Below are 18,886 nucleotides of genomic sequence, written 5' to 3' on the forward strand. Positions count from 1 at the left end.
AAAATAGAGATAGGTGAGGAAATAGTTAAAGATACCATGATCGCCTGGGGGAAAAATTTTGGGTATCCAATGCATTTAGATAAATGGCAAGAGATTTGATGGGATAATATGAAATTAGTACTGTCCACGGCCTATAAAGAAAATATTTATAAGATGATACACAGATGGCACCTGCCACCCGATAGACTAGCTAAAATGTTTTCTGGGCAGTCGGCGGATTGTTGGAAATGCGGGTGGGAACATGGCACCTATTACCATCAGTGGTGGACGTGTCCGAAAGCAGCGAAATTTTGGGGGAAAATAAAAAAATGGCTTAATGAGATCTTAATGTTAAAAATTGATTGGCGACAAGAGACATGCCTGCTCGGTTCCAAGCCGGAAAATATAAAAAGGGACTTATGGTATTTGGCACTACATATCATTACAGCGGCGAGATTGACGTATGCTCAACTTTGGAAAAATCAAAATATCCCAACAGAGGAGGCTATTATAAAAAATTTTTAGAATGTGCGGAAGCAGATATGCTAACTAAAAAATTAAAGGATAGAGAGCAAACACAGATAGGTTTAGCTTGGGAAAAATTTTTATAAATGGTTAGAAAAGAGGAAACTATAACCCACATTAGATGAGGAATGGTATCTATTGAGAAACTTATACTATATAAGATAAGTGAGGTCGGATAGACCTAATTGATGTATTAAGGTATATAAGCTGTTCTGTCTTCTCCGGATTATAATATAGAGTTATAGTACCGAATATTTGTTTATTAAGGTACTACATAGAAGTATGCTTGTTCATTGTTGTATTGTTCTTTGTGTGTCATTTTACGTTGTGTTGTCTTTTCTTTTTAACCGAAAATGTAAATAAAGATTATTTTTAAAAAAAAGAATTTTAAAGAAGTATATGTAGGTATTCATGTCTGATATTTATTATACTTGATGAGAAATTGAAAACATTTTACTCTGGCTTCTATACTAACAAAAAATGAAGATTCATGTATTTCAGCTATAAGGTATTTCAAAAGATTATGTGGCCCGATACCTCCAGACTGTACAAAATAGTGATACTTCTCAAAACTCATTACTATTGGCCTTAAGAAAAAACCCGTGTTCATTTATTTTTCTTGGCTTTCTCCCAATTTTTCTTTATAGAGATGATGGTCGTGATGAAATTTTTTTCATTCTAAACTTTCTTGGTGATCTATGTTTTGTTATTATCACTGGTTTTTATTAATGTTTACATTTATTAGATTATTTTTATGTTGTTAGTTACTTGGAAAGTTTTATGTCCTAAAGTGGGGGTTGAAAATATTTTAATTAAATATGTTGTGCTATCCTACATGTCCCTCATTTTATAATGTTCTATGCTTTTATGAGTCAGACTGCATTTTCTTAAATGTGCAAATTTTAAACATTTTATTAATACTCTTCTTTGAAGACTACAAAATGTACTTGTTTTCTACAGTTTTTCCAAAGCACTTGACCTTAAGGAACATCTACAAAAGAGAGTGAAAAAACTTGGTGCAGGAGTCAAACGAAAGGTATTTTCTATTTCTAAAAAATAATGGTGCAAGTTGTATTATATAAAGCAAATGGACAGCGAAGTAATCACTTCTGATTCTTTATTTTTCAGTTATGCTTTGCCTTAAGTATGCTTGGTAATCCTCATATCACTCTATTGGATGAGCCATCCACTGGTATGGACCCTATAGCAATACAGCACATGTGGTAAGTAGCAGGGGTGAGTTCTATTTACCTTTACTACCGTTTCGCAACGGGATCGCAGAAGCTTCTGCGCATGCGCAGATCACTTCTGATGACGTCAGGGTCAGTAGGCGTAGCCTCCCGCCAGTTTTACTACTGGTTCTATAGAACCAATCTGAACCAGGGGCAACCCACCACTGGTAAGTAGCCTCCCATAGTACTGGTAGGAAATATTGTGTTGCTTTTTGTGTAATTTAAATTGTAATTTAACGTAAGTGTTTTGTAAAGCCTATTATCCTTTCACTATCAAAATCATGGCTTTCTAAGCTCTTGTTTCAATAATCAAGAGAGAAATTTCAACTATTATTCAAGGATTTATCAAAGTTTAAATCTTGTAGATGTTTAACTAAACTTTCAGGGAAAGAAAAGAGATCAGGATTCAGGAGAATAGAAAGTTCACAGATTGAAAAAAAATAGAAAATGGAATGGAATAGAATAGAAAGGGGAAATGAGGGAGATAATAGTAAAGAAAGATGAAAGAAGGAGGAAGAGAAATAAGAATAGTTTTCTCCTAAATGGGTGATCAGATCACTTCTTGGTTCATCTACAGAGTTTTTTAAAATGTTCCCAAATACAGACACATAGGCCTTCCATAGAAATTAGCAAGGATTATTATATATACTGTATGTCCATCTATTTCATAGGTAGCTTTATCATTCTAGAAAACCAAACGTTTAGTGCTAACTTTTGCCTTTCCTTTGAAGCCCAAGTTTGTGAAGGGGCCAGGACATCATTACACATGACTGCATTGTTTAAAATCAGGCCATTTACAGGCTTAGTTAAGGAACCTATTTTTCTTTGTTGAGTTGTGCATTATATCTTACAGGAAAGCAATCCGAGCAGCCTTTAAAAGTAAAGAGAGAGCGGCTATTCTGGCAACACATTATATGGCAGAAGCAGAGGCAATTTGTGATCGTGTGGCTGTTTTGGTATCTGGAAAGTTAAGGTATTTCCTTAGCATCTTAATTTTTTTTCTTAAAAAAATGAAACTTAAAACATGATTGTGAATATTGAATTCATTATCTATCTATTTCATCTTTTCTCCACCTAACAAATAGGTACATTGGAACAGTTCAACATCTGAAGACTAAATTTGGCAGGGGATATTTTTTAGAAATGAAATTAAAAGAAACACCAGAATCAGAGCAGAAGGAATACCTTCAAAGGAAGATTTTAAACATTTTTCCAAATGCAAATTGTCTGAAAAGGTAAACGTGAATGGATTGGTTCTAGATTTGGTCATGTGTAGTCTTAGAATTAGGCCTGTTGAAATCTGAATTATATAAAGGCAAAATAATGCTTTAGAGCACATAAGGAACTACTTTCCTGACATCTTTCATAAATCAAACACAATTTTTCCTAAGTTTTCCTATAAACAATGGTTATTACTTACCATTGAGACTATTTAAATCAGCATGACTGCACTATATGGGGTAAAGGAATGCTTTTTTAATTATATATTGCTAACTTTGAGAAACCTATGCTGTGAATTATTTGTCAATAATAATTACTGCATATGGCTAAAACCATGTACTTCTTGTTGAGGCTTATCTTTTTTAAAAACTTTTTTACAGTTTTGCTTCAATTTTGGCATATAAAATTCCAAAAGAAGATGTCCAGTCACTTGCATTGGTTTTTTCTAAACTGGAAGAAGGTAAGGATTTAATTTTCTAAGTACACCGAATATAATAGAACCTTCAACCTCACTTATCTACCTTAATTTTGTTAACTGAAATTCATCTTGTTGTCTATCATCACTAACATCATCCTATTACGTTATGTTTCTATATGCATTTATCTTTTTATCCAACCTTTTGTTTTCTGGTAAACTTTCATATTGCTTTCTGATTAGCAGAGCTTATAGTTTTTGGGACTTCCTTTATGGAACACATTTATAGCATTAGAGCATCATGGCATTAAGTTGTCAACCATAGTCACAAAGTTACATTAGAGGTATACACATGCTGCCATATTAATAACTGATGGTGTGCAACCTTTGGAAGTGTGCATAGGAACAAGAAAATGAGAAAAGCAGTGTTGTACTACCAACACTGCTTTTGTGTTGTGTAGTGCCATTCTTTTAACATGTGTTGTCATGCTGTATGCATAAAATACCATGACACTTTCTTCAGAAGGAATCCAATGGACACTTCTAACAATCTTAATAGAATGTGGAAGTCAGAATCAGTCATTAAATTGCCTATAAAGTCCCTCCCCAATCACATTTTGTTTCCTTTTTACTAATGTCTAGGTATAAATGGTATAATATATATATAATCTCTCAGTGAATAATAAAACATTATTTCTGATAATTTTAACAGCAAAACATGCCTTTAATGTTGAAGAATACAGCTTCTCTCAAGCAACACTTGACCAGGTACTTAGATAAAGATTTACGGTACAAAAATCATACTATGCCCTCCAAATGTATATTTTCCACAAATTTCAAAGCAGTCACTTTGTTATATGAAATTGTCATTTCCATCCATAATTTCATAAATGTCCATTTGTTTTCTTGTTCTGCGACAAGGGCATAGGCATGTCATTCAGAGCCAACATTTCATTCAGAAATGAAAAATTTTTCTACACACAAGACTCTCAACATGTGACAATGGAGAACCTTGTCCTTCTTCCTTCTGAGGTTTATCTCCAAATCATTAAGGGATACAAAGGAGCTGTAAATTTTGAATCTTTTAATTAACTCAGGTCACAAATCTGCCCACCTGTTGAGTGGAATTCTAGTGAGGAAAAATTGTCATTAAAGCACTCATGCACTGTTAATTTCTTTTAGGTATTTGTGGAACTTGTCAAAGAACAAGAGGAAGAAGACAGCAATTTTGCTACATTAAATGGAACAATTAGTTGGGAAAGATCCCAGGAAGATCGAGTAATTTTCTGATTTGTTGCACACTGAAGAATTTGGCTATTTCATTTTTAAGGGACTTTTTTGCCTGAAAATTGATGCTTTTTTTTTTATGCACTGAGTACTATAACATACTCTTTACACAGCTGAAAGAATTCACCTTCTTTGCCTTACTATGCTATAGATAGGATGAAATGGCTTTATTTTTTTAGTAATCTTATTAGGGTGCAATCTGCAATCAAGGGGCAATAGGATTGGCTATATCTTTTTCTAAATCTGCAGCAAGCATGGCATTTTGCATATCAAATAATATAGCCAATGAATCAAATTCTGCAGTAATCTAGTATTTATTTTTATGAAAAAGATTCCAATCATGTGTTCCTTTATATTTTGTTTTACAATGGGAGTAGAAAGAGATCAATGTAACAATGAAATTTATAAAAATAATATTCTCCTCTACAGGGTTGGGAGATCTCAAAAATTATAGGTGGAGGTACTTAAGGCTGCAGGAGGAAGGTAAAATTAATAATCTCCACCTTCTTCCAGTAGCTCTCAGTTAAGAGATGAGCCTCCACTATATTTTGCTCAATTCCATGAGCTGAGTTTGTAGGGCACTGGATTTACCCCACTATTTATGAAACTTTTTATATGCAGTGCATTTTATGAAATTTTATTTTAAGAATCGCTTTATATTCCAAAGTACCTTTTTTCCTTGTTAATGTTGCCAATCTATGTACAATAAGCATTATATAATCAACAGTATCATTTTTTAGAAGATACTGCTAAAGGCATTGTCTGTATGTTTGCCAGTTCCTGGAACCTTTTGTCAGTTTTCATTTGAACATAATGTATATAATCCTAAAAAAAGCAGTTGCCTAAATACTTAGCTTTTAAATACCGTATTTTTGGGAGCATAAGACCCACCTTTTTCCCCCCTAAAAGAGGGTGAAAATTTGGGTGCGTCTTATACACCGAATGTAGCCCCACCCAGCCTCTGAAACAGAGGCTTCAGAGGCTGAAAAAAGCCTCTGAAATGGAGGCTTCAGAGGCTAAAAAAAGCCTCTCAAACAGAGGTTTAAGAGCAGAGGTGGGTTTCAGCAGGTTCTGACCAGTTCTGGAGAACCAGTAGCAGAAATTTTGAGTAGTTCGGAGAACTGGTAGTAAAAATTCTGACTGGCCCCGCCCCCATCTATTGTCTGCCTCCCGAGTCCCAGCTGATCGGGAGGAAATGGGGATTTTGCAGTAACCTTCCCCTGCCATGCCCACCAAGCCATGCTCACTAAGTGAAGCCACACCCACATAACCGGAAGTAAAAATTTTTGAAACCCACCACTGTTTCAGAGGATGAGAAAACCCTCTGAAACAGAGGCTTCAGAGGCTGAAAAAAAAGCAAGGCACAGAGCTCACAAGCAATGAACCTGTTGCTAAAGTTCACCTCTTGGAACTGTTGATTGGGGGTATTCCAGGGAGCTGATCCACCTGCCAATCAGCTTTTTTCTTATTTTCCTCCCCAAAAACTAAGGTGAATCTTATACTCCAGTGCGTCTTATAGTCCGAAAAATACGGTAGTTGTTATTTAGGTGACTTGCAGCTCAGGTATATCTTATAATAATAAAAAAAATGCTGCTTCCCATTAACTACTATTTATTCTGTGATGAAGATGTCGTACCAAATAAAGATCATTTTTGAAATGGATATGTAAAGGAACAAGCAAGTTGGACTGCTTTGCAAGTTGTGGCAACCCAAGGGAATATTATTCCTGGTAGTGATATGACCACTTTCTTATATAATCCACTTAGGCTTGGTTGGAGAATGAAAATAACTGAAACTAAGAATGGGACGAATCTTTAGTCAATATATGTTGAAATGCAATGCCATCTTTTCTTGGTCTTTGAACCTGTGCTGGGTGTATGAAAGAGAGAAGAAGTGCATCTTTTAGTGCAGGGTTGCACTCCATAGTGTGTTCCTTTGGGGGGGGGGGATCATTTCACACTTTTTACCTCGAAGGGCCACACTTGTTACCAGGTAGAAAATCAAGATGCATCCTTTGCGTCTATCAAACATACAACCTGTAACATAAAGACCAACTGATCTCCTGATGATTTGTGTCAAGATTGCTGCTTTCCCACTGATAGTAGCCAAAAATGGTGATCTCCTTCCTATTAGCCATCTGGTGGTGTGGGTTTCTTTTTTCTTTTTAATTTGTATGCAGTCTGCTAAAAGTGCAGATAAGGCTTGCAGGTATCTACTCATGCCTAAATGAGAACAACTTTCAGCTATCCCTTTTCTAATTTATGGTAATTGCTTTTCCTCCTCCTAAGCATTCAGAACAATTGGGACTGAAGATGTTCCGTAAAAAGGTTAACTCCTGACTGCAGCAATAGGAAAAAGAGTTATAGGAGTTAGATTAAAGAAATTTTAACTTGAACTTATTATTATTTAGCATATGAGATGTTACAATTAGTCAGGAGACTACAGTGTTAGCACGAAGTAGTTATTTCGCTACTTATCGCTATTTAGCCAAAGAGTGCTAGTTTCTTTAGTTTGTGCTCATGCGCTTTCCAGGGTTCACCCGAGGGGACAAACTAGCTTTGTACTAGAAAGATGAGTAGCGTCTGTAATGTCATCCGGGGTCTTTTCTCATCATCAATGTCACTTGCAGTTGGGTGTTGCATCTGAGCAGGTCCAGCACTGGCAGGAGTCTGACTATCCGCACAAAATGCCACCAGTGGTACCTATTTATCTATTCACATGTAAGATGCTTTTGAACTGCTAGGTGGGCAGAAGCTGAGGCAAGTGATGGGAGGTCATGCCATCATGAGGTACTAGGATTTGAACTGTCAGAGCAAAAACCATGCCTGGCACTTTTAAGCCACTGACCCACCGTGCTTCTTAACTTCGGGGTGATGAAACATTTCATAGCTTTGCTGTCATAAAGCCTTCTGCGGGTTAAATCCACTAGTTATTTCTCACCCACCACTGAACATAAATACTGAACATAAATAGTTGCACACTTGATGGGACATAAAACTACAAGTGAATTGAAAGGGCAGTTAATAGCATCCCCAGACCTCTAGGTGGAGCTCCTGCTTTGCGCTCTCAATATTTTATGGGTATCTGCTTCTTCCTTTGGCAGCTACAGTTTTTCTTCAACCCAGTTGTGGGTTTTAGTGATAGCCAATAAAAAGACACAATCTGCAGAGAGGCAGAATACTTGAATAAATTCTAGTTGACTTAAGAACTATGTCCATTTATAAATATAACATATAAATAATTAATTTATTTATGTGTTATATAACACATAAATGTTGATCATTACCATTAACGTTCCTGCTAGCTAGGTGAACAATTAAAGATACAAGCACAGGCCCACAAGCTTTTAAAATGTTCCTGCAAATTCTTTTTGGACAGACAAGACAAAATAAAAAAGAGGAATAATTTATGAATGCCATAGTGACATAGAAATCAGCTTTGCTTCTTTGTTGAAGTAAACATCTGGTGAGTTCATACAACATTATGAAAGAAGCAAAAATTTATCCCCCCCCAAACACAAATGTTATGATGACAGCTTCAGCTAAAAGCACCAAGATATCATTGCTGGAGTAAGGTGCAAAATCACATGGAAAAGTGTCTCTTCAGTCAGGAGTGCCATAAAAATATTAAGAGATGCTTCATAATAAAATTGTTGCCTTGGCTTCTGTTTCTCTCTGCTTTTTCTGACCAATACAGCCAGAATCACATTATTATTATTTCATTTTGTTCATCTCATTCAAATCTTCCACTGGGATAGATTTATTCACTGGTGTTATTTAATCACTGACCATGGGCGCTATTTTTACACTATTAGGCAATTGTACTTTTTGTAAAAATAGACACATTTTTCTAACACCAAACCATTTTTAGATTACAATTTAATGCATGGACAGGGGAATGTTATAAAAAAATACCTTAATATTTCTAACTTGTGATTTCAACAGAAACACTGAAAAACGAAAACATTCTGCCATATACCGTATGAAGATCAGACAGCAGTTTAACTTACATTGATTAGTTGTCCATAAATCTACAATACTATCTATAATATGAGTATACAATAACTAACAAATAAGAAACCCTTTTCTCTAACCTCATCACTATAATCATTTTGGGGGGAAAGGAGGGGTAACAAACTCATTAGTCCACAACAGGGACTTAAAAATTGCCACAACTGTATTTGAAAATGTCCCAGAGTATTCCTATTAAGGTGAAAACTGATGAAATGGCAAGATCAGTCAAGAACTTTTTATAGCACAGGTAGTTCTTAAGTTACACCAATTTTTTCAGCCACCATTTGAAGTTGCAGTTGGTGCTGAAGGAAGGCTTTATGACAGGTCCTTGAAGTTCAGTAAGATTCTCTGATAAGTAGTTTTGGGTAATAAAGGAAAAAGTTTGGAAAGCACTGGTTTAAGGTATGGTTAAGCACAGGAATTGCTCTATTATGATTTGTGCTTCTGTGGCATCCGGCCACACAGAGAATATTGTGCAAGGGAATGAAAGAATAGATTCAATTAAAGATCAATAAGTTAATGTTCCACAGTAGCAATCAAACCTGACATAACAACAATCTGATACTTCCAAATTAAAAAAAAAAGTATTTGCAGGAAGAAAAATAAATGTTTGGGGACGGTCTTGGCATTCCCTAGACTTAAATATTATGGAACATCTGTCAAATATTCAGGGCATGCTATTTCTAGAAAGGTTCTGCACAGAAAAAGAGAAAAATTCCAAAGGCAAGATGAGAAATGGTCTTAGCTTTCTACAGGAAGTATTTGGAAGCTGTTACTCTTGCCATAGATGGTTTCACAAAGCACTGCCTGACATGGCATGTCATATTCACCATTTTCTTTTTTAACCTGTAAATGATTGCACACACATTATAAATATGCATTCAAATTTGCAGAAATATGTCGTGTTGAACATGTAGAGGTTGTGGCAACTTCACTTAGAGATTCGCTGAAACATATAGTTATAGGTAGTCCTTGACCTTACAACCACAACTGAGCTCAAAATTATTGTTACGAAGCACGACAGTTGTTAAGTGGGTTTAGCCTCATTTTATGACTTTCCTTGTCACAGTTGTTAAGTGAATCACTGCATTGGTTAAGATAGTAACATGATTGTTAAATGAATCTGGCTTCCTCATTGACTTTGCTTGTCAAAAGGCTGCAAAAGGTGATCACATGATCCCAGGATACTGCAACTGTCATAAATATGAGTCAGTTGCCAAGTGGCTGAGTTTTGATCAAATGATCATGGGATTCTGCAAGTAGTAAGTGTGAAAAATGGTCGTAAGTCACTTTTTTCAGTGCCATTGTCACTCTGAACGGTCGAGGACTATCTGTCGATTGGACCTAAAATTTTGCGTCCACTGTATTGGAAGAAACAGATATAAAAGAATCGGTTGACTTGTCCCAGGCCAGACGTTCACCCATACTCAGGCATAATCTCAAGGAATTTTACTTTCATGAGTTGTGTGTACAGATGAAACACAGAGCAACGAAGTCCTCATTTCTAGAGAGCTTGCCTGCAAAAAGCTCCAAATGTCAAAAGCCAAGAGAGAGAGAGAGAGAGAGAGAGAAGAGAGAGAGAGAGAGAGAGAGAGAGAGAGAGAGAGAGAGAGAGAGAGAGAGAGAGAGAGAGAGAGAGAGGGAATAGGGTGGGGGTAGGGAGGGCAGAAATGTATCAGGTCATGGTCCAGAAGTCCAAGAATCCAGATGTGTGTTGTGGCCTGTTGGCTGCCAGCAGAGCTAGCTGCAGAGTCAGAGGAGGGGGAGGGGGGAGGGGGAGTCTGGGCCAGTCTTGGAGCTTTTGGAAGGCTCTGATAAGGAAACAGCATCATAGGCAGAGGCAGAGCCGGGGCTTTCTGTCCTTCCCCAGGTGGAGAGGCAGCTGTCTTCAGGGCCGGAGCTGAGTGAGGAGGAGGAACAGATGGGGCCCATCCCAGATGCACGTATCAGTGGTGGGTTGCCCCCGGTTCGCACCGTTTCTATAGAACCAGTAGTAAAACCGGTGGGAGGCTCCGCCCACCGACCCTGACGTCAGAAGAGCACGTGTGCACACGGCCCCGTTGCGAACCGGTAGTAAAGGTAAGTAGAACCCACCCCTGGCGTGTATGAATAGAAAGGAAAGGAGAGGAGAGCAAAGGAAAGCAATAAGCCAGTTCTCAAGGAAAAGCAGATGTAAGCGCTAGCCAGCCTCTCCCTGGCTGAGAAATAAATAGTAGGGGTTTGGGAGTGGCTGGTTGTCGCAGACAACCGTTCGTTTTCTAGTATACATCAAGCAATTCGGATTCCTTGGCTAGAACTAGGTTTGTTGGGACTAATTTTGTTTGGTTTTTGTTTATCCACATGAATAAAAGACTGTTCCTGCCCAGTTTTGAAAAGGGGTTTGTTTTACTCACGAGTAAGTGGCTTATCATTGCTTGCAAAGGCTGGGTCAGAACAATGTGCTTCATCAGCTGGTGCAGGGAATCAAAAGGGAGAATGCCATTACATACAAGAATCCTCACAGTTCTCCTCTATGCTGCTCTCGACTTGCAACCATTTGTTTAGTGACTGTTTAAAGTTACAATGGCACTTTTGCACGTATTAATTGCAGCTAGAATTGTATTTGCACAACAATGGAAAAGTGAAGAGATCCCTACAGATGAAAATGTGATTTTAAAAAAAATGTTAGAATGTGCTGAAATGGATAGATTAACACTTATAATTAAGGAAAAGGAAGAAACTGAATACTTTTTGACATGGGATTTATTTTATCAATGGTTAGCTAATAAAAACAGAAATTAGAAATATGTAGATGAAAGAAAAGGACTAATGATATAACAGAGGTTTGTTAAAACGGATAAGCAACAATTATTGTTGTCATTATTATTATAGAACTAAAACCAATGTAATGAATATTGTTGTAAACATTTTGATTACTATTTCTTAAAAATACATACTGTTTATCTAAAAATGGAATTTTTATATGTTATAAAATAAAATAAAAATTATATATGTAAAAAAAAAGTTAAATGGCACTGAAAAAAGTGACTTATGATCGGTATCCACACTTACTATACGCTGCAGCATCCCTATGGTCACGTGATACAAATTTGGTTGCTTAGCAATTGGCAAGCATTTATGGCAGCTCCCTAGGTGGCTCAGTGGCTAAGACGCTGAGCTTGTCGATCAGAAAGGTTGGCGGTTCGAATCCCTAGTATAGGTCTCCTGCGTGAGCAGGGGGGTTGGACTAGATGACCTCCAAGGTCCTTTCCAACTCTGTTACTGTTACTGTTATGACAGTTGCGCTCTCCCAGGTCATGTGATCGTCATTTGTGACTCTCCCAGCAAACGAAGTCAGTTAAGTTTCACTTAATGACTGCATGATTCGCTTTACAGTTATGGTAAAATGGTTATGAAATGGGGCAAAGCTCACTTAACCACTGTCTTGCTTAGCAGCAGAAATTTGGGGCTCCATTGCGGTTATAAGTGGAAGACTGCCTGTACTCAATTCTACATGCTCTAGGGCTGGAAGAGGGTCTTGGGCCCAGCCCTTCAACTTCTGCTTTACCCTAATGGTGACACAAGAGGCTGCTGGAAGTTTCTGGAAAGGAAAAAAAGAAGTGACATAATCATCCCATGAGGGAGCCTGGAAAATCTGCCCGGAGATAGAGAAAAGCCTGCCAAAAGTTAAGATGTCTGGTGAGGTAAATATATTCAAACAATCAACATCACTGATGTAATTTATAAGATGTATAAAAATGCCTGTTGTGAGGGGATATGGTGTAGAAGTAACAGTAACAGAGTTGGAAGGGACCTTGGAGGTCATCTAGTCCAGCCCCCTGCTCACACAGGAGACCTGTACTAGGGATTTGAACCGCCGAACTGCCGACTTTTCTGATTGACAAGCTCAGTGTCTTAGCCACTTGAGTATGACTGGTATAGCTAGATTTATCTAGAAAAATTCTGTTTTGTTGGGATGGCGGGGGGGGGGGGGGAATTCACTTCATTTTGATTTTAGATATTTTCCCCTTTGGGCCTCTCACTTTTGCCCAAAAATTCCTGGAAGCCTCCCTTATAGCCTTATAAGGAACCCAAACCAGCCCAGCTGTTTTGATTGAGACAGGCCTAACGTCCCTTTCCTGCCACAGGTAAATTAGCTAGAAAGCTTTGTGTATTTAATAATTACCAGCTTTTTAGTATTTTTAGAAATGTTTTATTAAAGAACCCACCTTCTGGGAGGACTGGCCTCTGCCAGGAATGTGAATACTTTATTGCCTGTGGCCTATTGCTTGCTAATGATCATGTGCCTTGCTCTCCCCAAAGTGTATATAAAAGCTATGCTCATTTGTGTATTGGGGAGGGCTTCTCAATTTGTGATTTAATCCCAAAAGCATGCTTTTTTGCACTGTACAAAATAAACAGGTTGCAATTTCCCACCTGGGGAAATAATTGGCTAATTTGCACCAGGAAAAAACAAATCCAGCATTTGACTGGGTCAATTCATGGGTTGGAACACTTAGTTTTGGACTTTAATCCTGAACATGAGTTCTTTACTTCTGCGCAGAAATAAAGTTCTTAATACGTTCCCACCCATCTTTCTGTGATTATTGACTAATTCACACCAGGTAATAGAAACTACCCAGTTTTGGGCTAACACCTCCAACTTACTCACATGTTCTTCACCCATGTTAGCCTCAGGTGCCTGATTGCTAGGCTCCCCTCAGGGCTGATGTTCATCTGGGACATTTTTTCAACTCTGAGCTACCTATCACATTGGTAAATACATTTAATATGTATATATTTAATACCTGCACCTGCCTTCCCACTGAAATTGGGGCAGCCTGAAAAAATGATGTGGCTGCTTTAATGAGTCACAGATGGATGGGATTCAGGCATTTGTTTCCCCACACATTCAAATTTCCCTTTTCCCATTCAAATTCAAAGCAGTACACAGGCATAATCCAGATCTTAATTATTGGAGAGATTAAGCGATAGATGAAACTATAGATACATTGTACTCCATAATCACCTGGTTCGTGTCGGTCAACACTAGCAATTGAAAATCTGAGCAAAAAGTTACATGTCAAAGGGATAATTTTGGACACAGATGCAATATGTTTTTTTACAGCTACAGACAGACTGTAATCATGTTTAGAGGAGAGAACCTTCTACTGCGAAATACTGTAGCTCAGTGTTAATGACACCACTCCCACAACACCCTTAGTCCATTCAGGGTCTAACACAGTAAAATACTTTGTGATACTGGAAGCCAAACATTATGTTAACTGGGTCAAAAGTCTTCATTTTGTAAAATTGCCCAGTAATAGCAAGGCTTCATTATTTTAGCAGCTTTTTAGTTAGACAGGCATCAGTAAATATGGAGAAGGAAGGGGGGGAAAGTAAAAGTGGGGATAGGAAAGAAAGAACATTGATGTACTGTAAGCCTTAATTTGCCAAAAAAGCCACCCCAAAATTACCTTTCTAATTACGTCTCATTTATCAAATTGCTCCTGATAGGTCATCCCCTAGGAAGCCCTACATGGCGCAAAACCAGATTATTTGCAGGACCATCTCTCTGCCTATGTTTCTGCTTGGCATACCAGATCTAGCAGAGAGAGCATGCACTGGGTCCCCTCTATCCAAATATCTATATTTGACCCAGCAGTATGCATATTCTGTCGCCACACCCACCCTCTGGAACAGCTTCCCCTAAATCCAGATAGTCCCAATCCTGCTAGCCTTTTGCAAGTCTCTGCAGACCACTGTCCCCAGGTATTTGGGCAGGAGGTTAGATAAACTCCACTGATAATGTGAGTTTTTTTCTGATTGGGAGTGTTGTTTTACCTTGGACACTGTGGGTTATTGGCTATAGCTATTGTTTTAATACTTGTAGGCCACCCACAGTTACTGTTGCAGGATGAGCAGCTATTAAAGTGGTTTTTGCACAGTCAGCCAGATGTTTAGAGTGGATCTGGCAATTTTATCCACCCATCAAGACTTCCAAGACCCTCCCAAGGACCTGATATATGCAAATGTTATTGCTTAATGGTGTTAAAGGCATTGTTGTAGGTTGTAAGCTGTTCCAAGTCAACTTTGTAATTGACTGATGGGGATTTTGTCAATTATGATGTTCAAGTGGTGCTCCAATTGTTTTGGGATTGCACCCAAGGTGTCTATTACTGGTCTACTGCAACCAGAATTAGCTCCTCTATTTCTTCCTGCTCTTAGCCATTGCCAGTTCTTGTTATTTGCTTTGCCTGCTTCTTTTTTTAAGTACTGACCATATAATATTTTTCCTTGCCATGTCTCTTTTCTATTCTTCATTTAGTCTTTCTTGTAGGCCAGTTTGGTCTCTTTCGTAGTGTATTCAGTAAACCTTCAGGGTGTGCTAGCTTTAGTGCATCTTCTTCTCCTCTGTCCTTCTGATATTCTTCCAATGCCCCTTTTATTTCTTCAACTGCCTGGTGTACTTGGAACGGTTCATGTACACCTATACTCCTTGGTAAGTAGGTTATTATTAGTGGCATTTGCCCTTACTTGTGCAATCCTTTTTATGTCTAACCATAATGGTTGCTAGAGGCAGAAAATAAGCTGCCAGAAGTAGCCACTGAGAGAGAATAAAGAGAGAGCCCAAAGTAAAATACCATAAGCACTCAGAGAAAAGGTTGGCTATAAAGGCAATAAATAAATAATTGCTACATCAGGCAATGAAGTAAAGTTTGAAGGAACTAACAAAACAGGTTCTGTGAAAGCATCACTGGCATTACGATCTTTGTGAATCTTAGAATACAGCAGAGGTTAATCAAGAATAACTGAAGAAATATTCTAGGCCTCTAGGTGGCAATCTGACTTTCCTTTCAATGTTCCAGTCCAAAAAGGCGGTACATGCACATTCCGTCCTGTTTCTCATACTCCTGGGATTACCATGGCTTCTCTTCTATGACAGCTATGTAATGGTGTTGTAGCCAAGAGAAGGATGTGGGAGTCAAGCCTGAAGGGAAGGGGAGTGGTTGCATAACCTCCCACTGTTCTGGAACCAAGAAACAGACCAAAGGGACATGTGCTTGTGATGTGGCAGCTGCACATCTCTAAGATGCTATCGGTTGGGAAGCTCCTAGGAAAATCTACTTGTGGAACCTACATAAATAACACGAATAACTTTCTACTTCAAATCCACTTCAATATCACCTGCAGATTCCATTGGGGTAGAAAAGGCCAAGCAAGCAAGCAAGCAAAGTGCTTCAAATCCCTTTCATAATCATATCCCTGAAAAAATATGTTAGAGATCCAGTTCAGCTAATTACAACCCAACTGAATAAACAACTGAAATGCTGCTGTTAGACTGTAAAATTGGAGCTGAGCCCTGGCCATGGATTTCTGTGCTGCTCTAGGCATTTTGAATTCCAAAATGATATGATGCCAAGTTTCTTACTGTTCCTTTTAATTCCTACTATTCAAGCACTTAAGCAGCATTATGAAGCATTACAAGATTACAGCTTTAGTATGACTGATGAGAAAAAACATAGTTTAAGCTTTTGACTTGACTAATTGAATAGCAAGGAAAACACTCCAATTAGCCTTTGCAGACAATGACAATGTTATGAAGAGCTACTCAGAGGAAGGCCCATTGTTTTCCAGACGACCTACTGTCAAGGAAGGATGCATGGCTAGGATTACAAACCCAATCCATGCAAGAAGTGAGGCCTCTGAGAGCAAATTATAGAGTGTACAATGTCCAGGCTTCAAATGTAATTATGTTTATGTCTGAATTATGGGATTGTGCTGTAAATCCTATATCACTTGAAATGTGAATGATCTCAACCAATGGGCTTCAGTTCAGGCACAGAGAGGGGGAGTGGCACCCACAGGTTAACTTCCATTGATATGATCATCTCTAGTCTGGGCTTCCAGAAAATGAGGCAAGATGACAATGATATCATCTATTTGCAAAATGAGGAAAAGAGACTATTAGAAAGCTTACTTGAGGCAAGTAAGTTGGGCTGGAATTTCAACAAAAGACTTAAAAGCTATTTCTATTTTTCTGTATCTTATTTCATCGATACAGCTTCCCAAAAGCCACAGGCTCTTCCAACCTTCCTGTTTTCCAGCATTTCCTTCTGAATCACCAAATTCAACCTATTTCTTTGTTCCGTATGTTTCATACAGCTGGATTGTTGGAAGAAAACAACATGTCACAATTTGGCACTCAAACAATTTTTATTTCCTGAAGTATGATAGAGTAGCATAGGGCAACAACTTTAGAAATGAATTCTTGACTACAGTATCTTCTTAGAAGCCGAAAAATAATGTACATTGATTTTTTAAAACATAAACATTTTTAACCATGGAAGTAATTTTGCACAATTCTCCATACTTATATATAAATATGTACTTCATGACCAGTAATGCCCCAAACTATAAGAAGTGTATTAATAAACAATTATATTGAAACATTCTAAAATACAGTTGTTTTACAACATTTTACTTGTTATTTTGCCAGTGTGTAAACTGCTTAAAAAACCATTTATACTGATCATTCCAATATTAATCAGTAAGCACTCAAGTATTTGTGTCGTTTTTGTGATGTTTCACCTGGCAAATTTCCTAAGAAAACTGCACAATTCTTGGCATCGGTCTACTGTTTGAACATTTTGTAATATTTTATTTTTCATATAGGTTTTCCTTGCCATGTCGAGTTTCTGTTCATTCCATCAGGTCTTTATATCATTTCCACCTTCTTCCAATGCTCATTTGTTCAGTCATGCAAACATACTTTCTCCCACTCCTGCACTCTTCTTCTATGTAGCAAGCACCTTGAAAATTCATGGTTGGATCTAAAATCCATGTACTCCAACACTCATCCTCTTATACTGCTTTCTCCTACTCCATCCAGGGCTTCTGCTTACAGTCCATGGTCTGGTCTCCATTCAATTATTCTGCTAATTTTCTGACCTGGGATGGGCAACCTCTGGTCCCGAGGAATATTTTCCTATCATTCATGTCCTCCTTTTACTATGATAGTTGAAACTCAGTGCAAATATTCTCGCCAATTTGAACTCAAAAACAGAAATTGTAATAAGCACTACAATTAGCATATTACAGTTACAACAATCTCTCTCAAATCTTCCCTTACTCACATCTGTCAACATTAATCTGAGTAATTATCACCTAAGGTTCCTTGAATTCACTATCATGCATTTCTAATAGCCAGGAAATCTCAGGAACTCTTGAACTGCTGCTGGGAATTTGGCAGCCTGCATTTATCTAACCATCAAATTGCCTTCTTAAATACGTCTGAATATGGACTTTAATCTCTGGTGATGCATCCAACAACCTTTGGATTAGGAAACAAATTGGCATATAAATCAAATGCATGAAATATAGTAATTAAATGGATAGGCTAACGTAAGATAGGATAGAACAGGATAGGAACTAGTGTATAGTATCTATGAGGTTAAATCATTTAATGACTATTTTGGACTAAATCTAAACTTTCTAAGACAATTCTTCTAACTCTAGGGCAACAAATTTAAACTACAGTTTGAAACAAATAGTACATAAATTGTGTTTAAAGAAACAATCCTGTAGTATTTCAATAACGTACAAGGTATTTATTGCTTAAATGAGTTATTTTCCATATAATGTTCAGTAATGATACATCACTAAGAGTTCAATATTATTATAAACCTCAACTTCTTTGCCATCCAGTAAAACTTGCATGATTATCTGTATTTAAGTCTTCCTGATCTAATAGGGAAAGTGTATTTATCTGCACTTCCATCACTGCATATTTTTCTCTCAACAAAAGTGTCACTTATCTTGTATTGGGAGCTTATTAAAAGTATGTATGCAATGTATTTTATTTCCTCCATCCAACATGGAGGACTAGAAGCAGCTTTCACCAGCATTATTGCAGAATTTGCCTTCAAATAGTGCAGATAGGAGACCAAAGTGAGCGCTTTTCTATAGCACTTTAAGGTCAGAATATGTGAACTAGATATGTAGAAAGATGAGTCATAGGTTTCTTTGTGCCCAGTAGTAATAAAACCAATGGTGAATAAATTAAATCTTTTCAAAGCTCTATATTGCTTACTCTTTATTTAGGGTCTTTATAACTATCTCTATCCCCATAAAAATTACAAATATACAACCGCACTAGTTAAGATTTGTATTAAATTTTTTCTCCAATAGAATTAGAATTAGCACTATGATAACTGAAGGAAATATTGCTTTTA

General features: G+C 37.5%; 1 protein-coding gene across 1 annotated transcript in view; it reads left to right on the forward strand.

Moving 5' to 3' along the window:
* The window catches only part of LOC139312703 (cholesterol transporter ABCA5-like), a 44,720-nt gene extending 38,424 nt beyond the window's left edge, over window positions 1-6,296 (forward strand). Inside the window, 7 exon segments of the mRNA XM_070937714.1 lie at window positions 1,465-1,540; window positions 1,633-1,727; window positions 2,590-2,709; window positions 2,822-2,971; window positions 3,338-3,417; window positions 4,085-4,140; window positions 4,555-6,296. Of these exon segments, the coding sequence (XP_070793815.1) occupies window positions 1,465-1,540; window positions 1,633-1,727; window positions 2,590-2,709; window positions 2,822-2,971; window positions 3,338-3,417; window positions 4,085-4,140; window positions 4,555-4,662 (685 nt within the window). The 3' untranslated portion in view covers window positions 4,663-6,296.
* The last annotated feature ends 12,590 nt before the right edge of the window (window positions 6,297-18,886 follow it).

The sequence above is a fragment of the Pituophis catenifer genome, unplaced genomic scaffold (genome assembly GCF_029215685.1).
Source record: "Pituophis catenifer annectens isolate HBS135680 unplaced genomic scaffold, rPitCat1.0.hap2 SCAF_2, whole genome shotgun sequence".
Taxonomy (NCBI): domain Eukaryota; kingdom Metazoa; phylum Chordata; class Lepidosauria; order Squamata; family Colubridae; genus Pituophis; species Pituophis catenifer.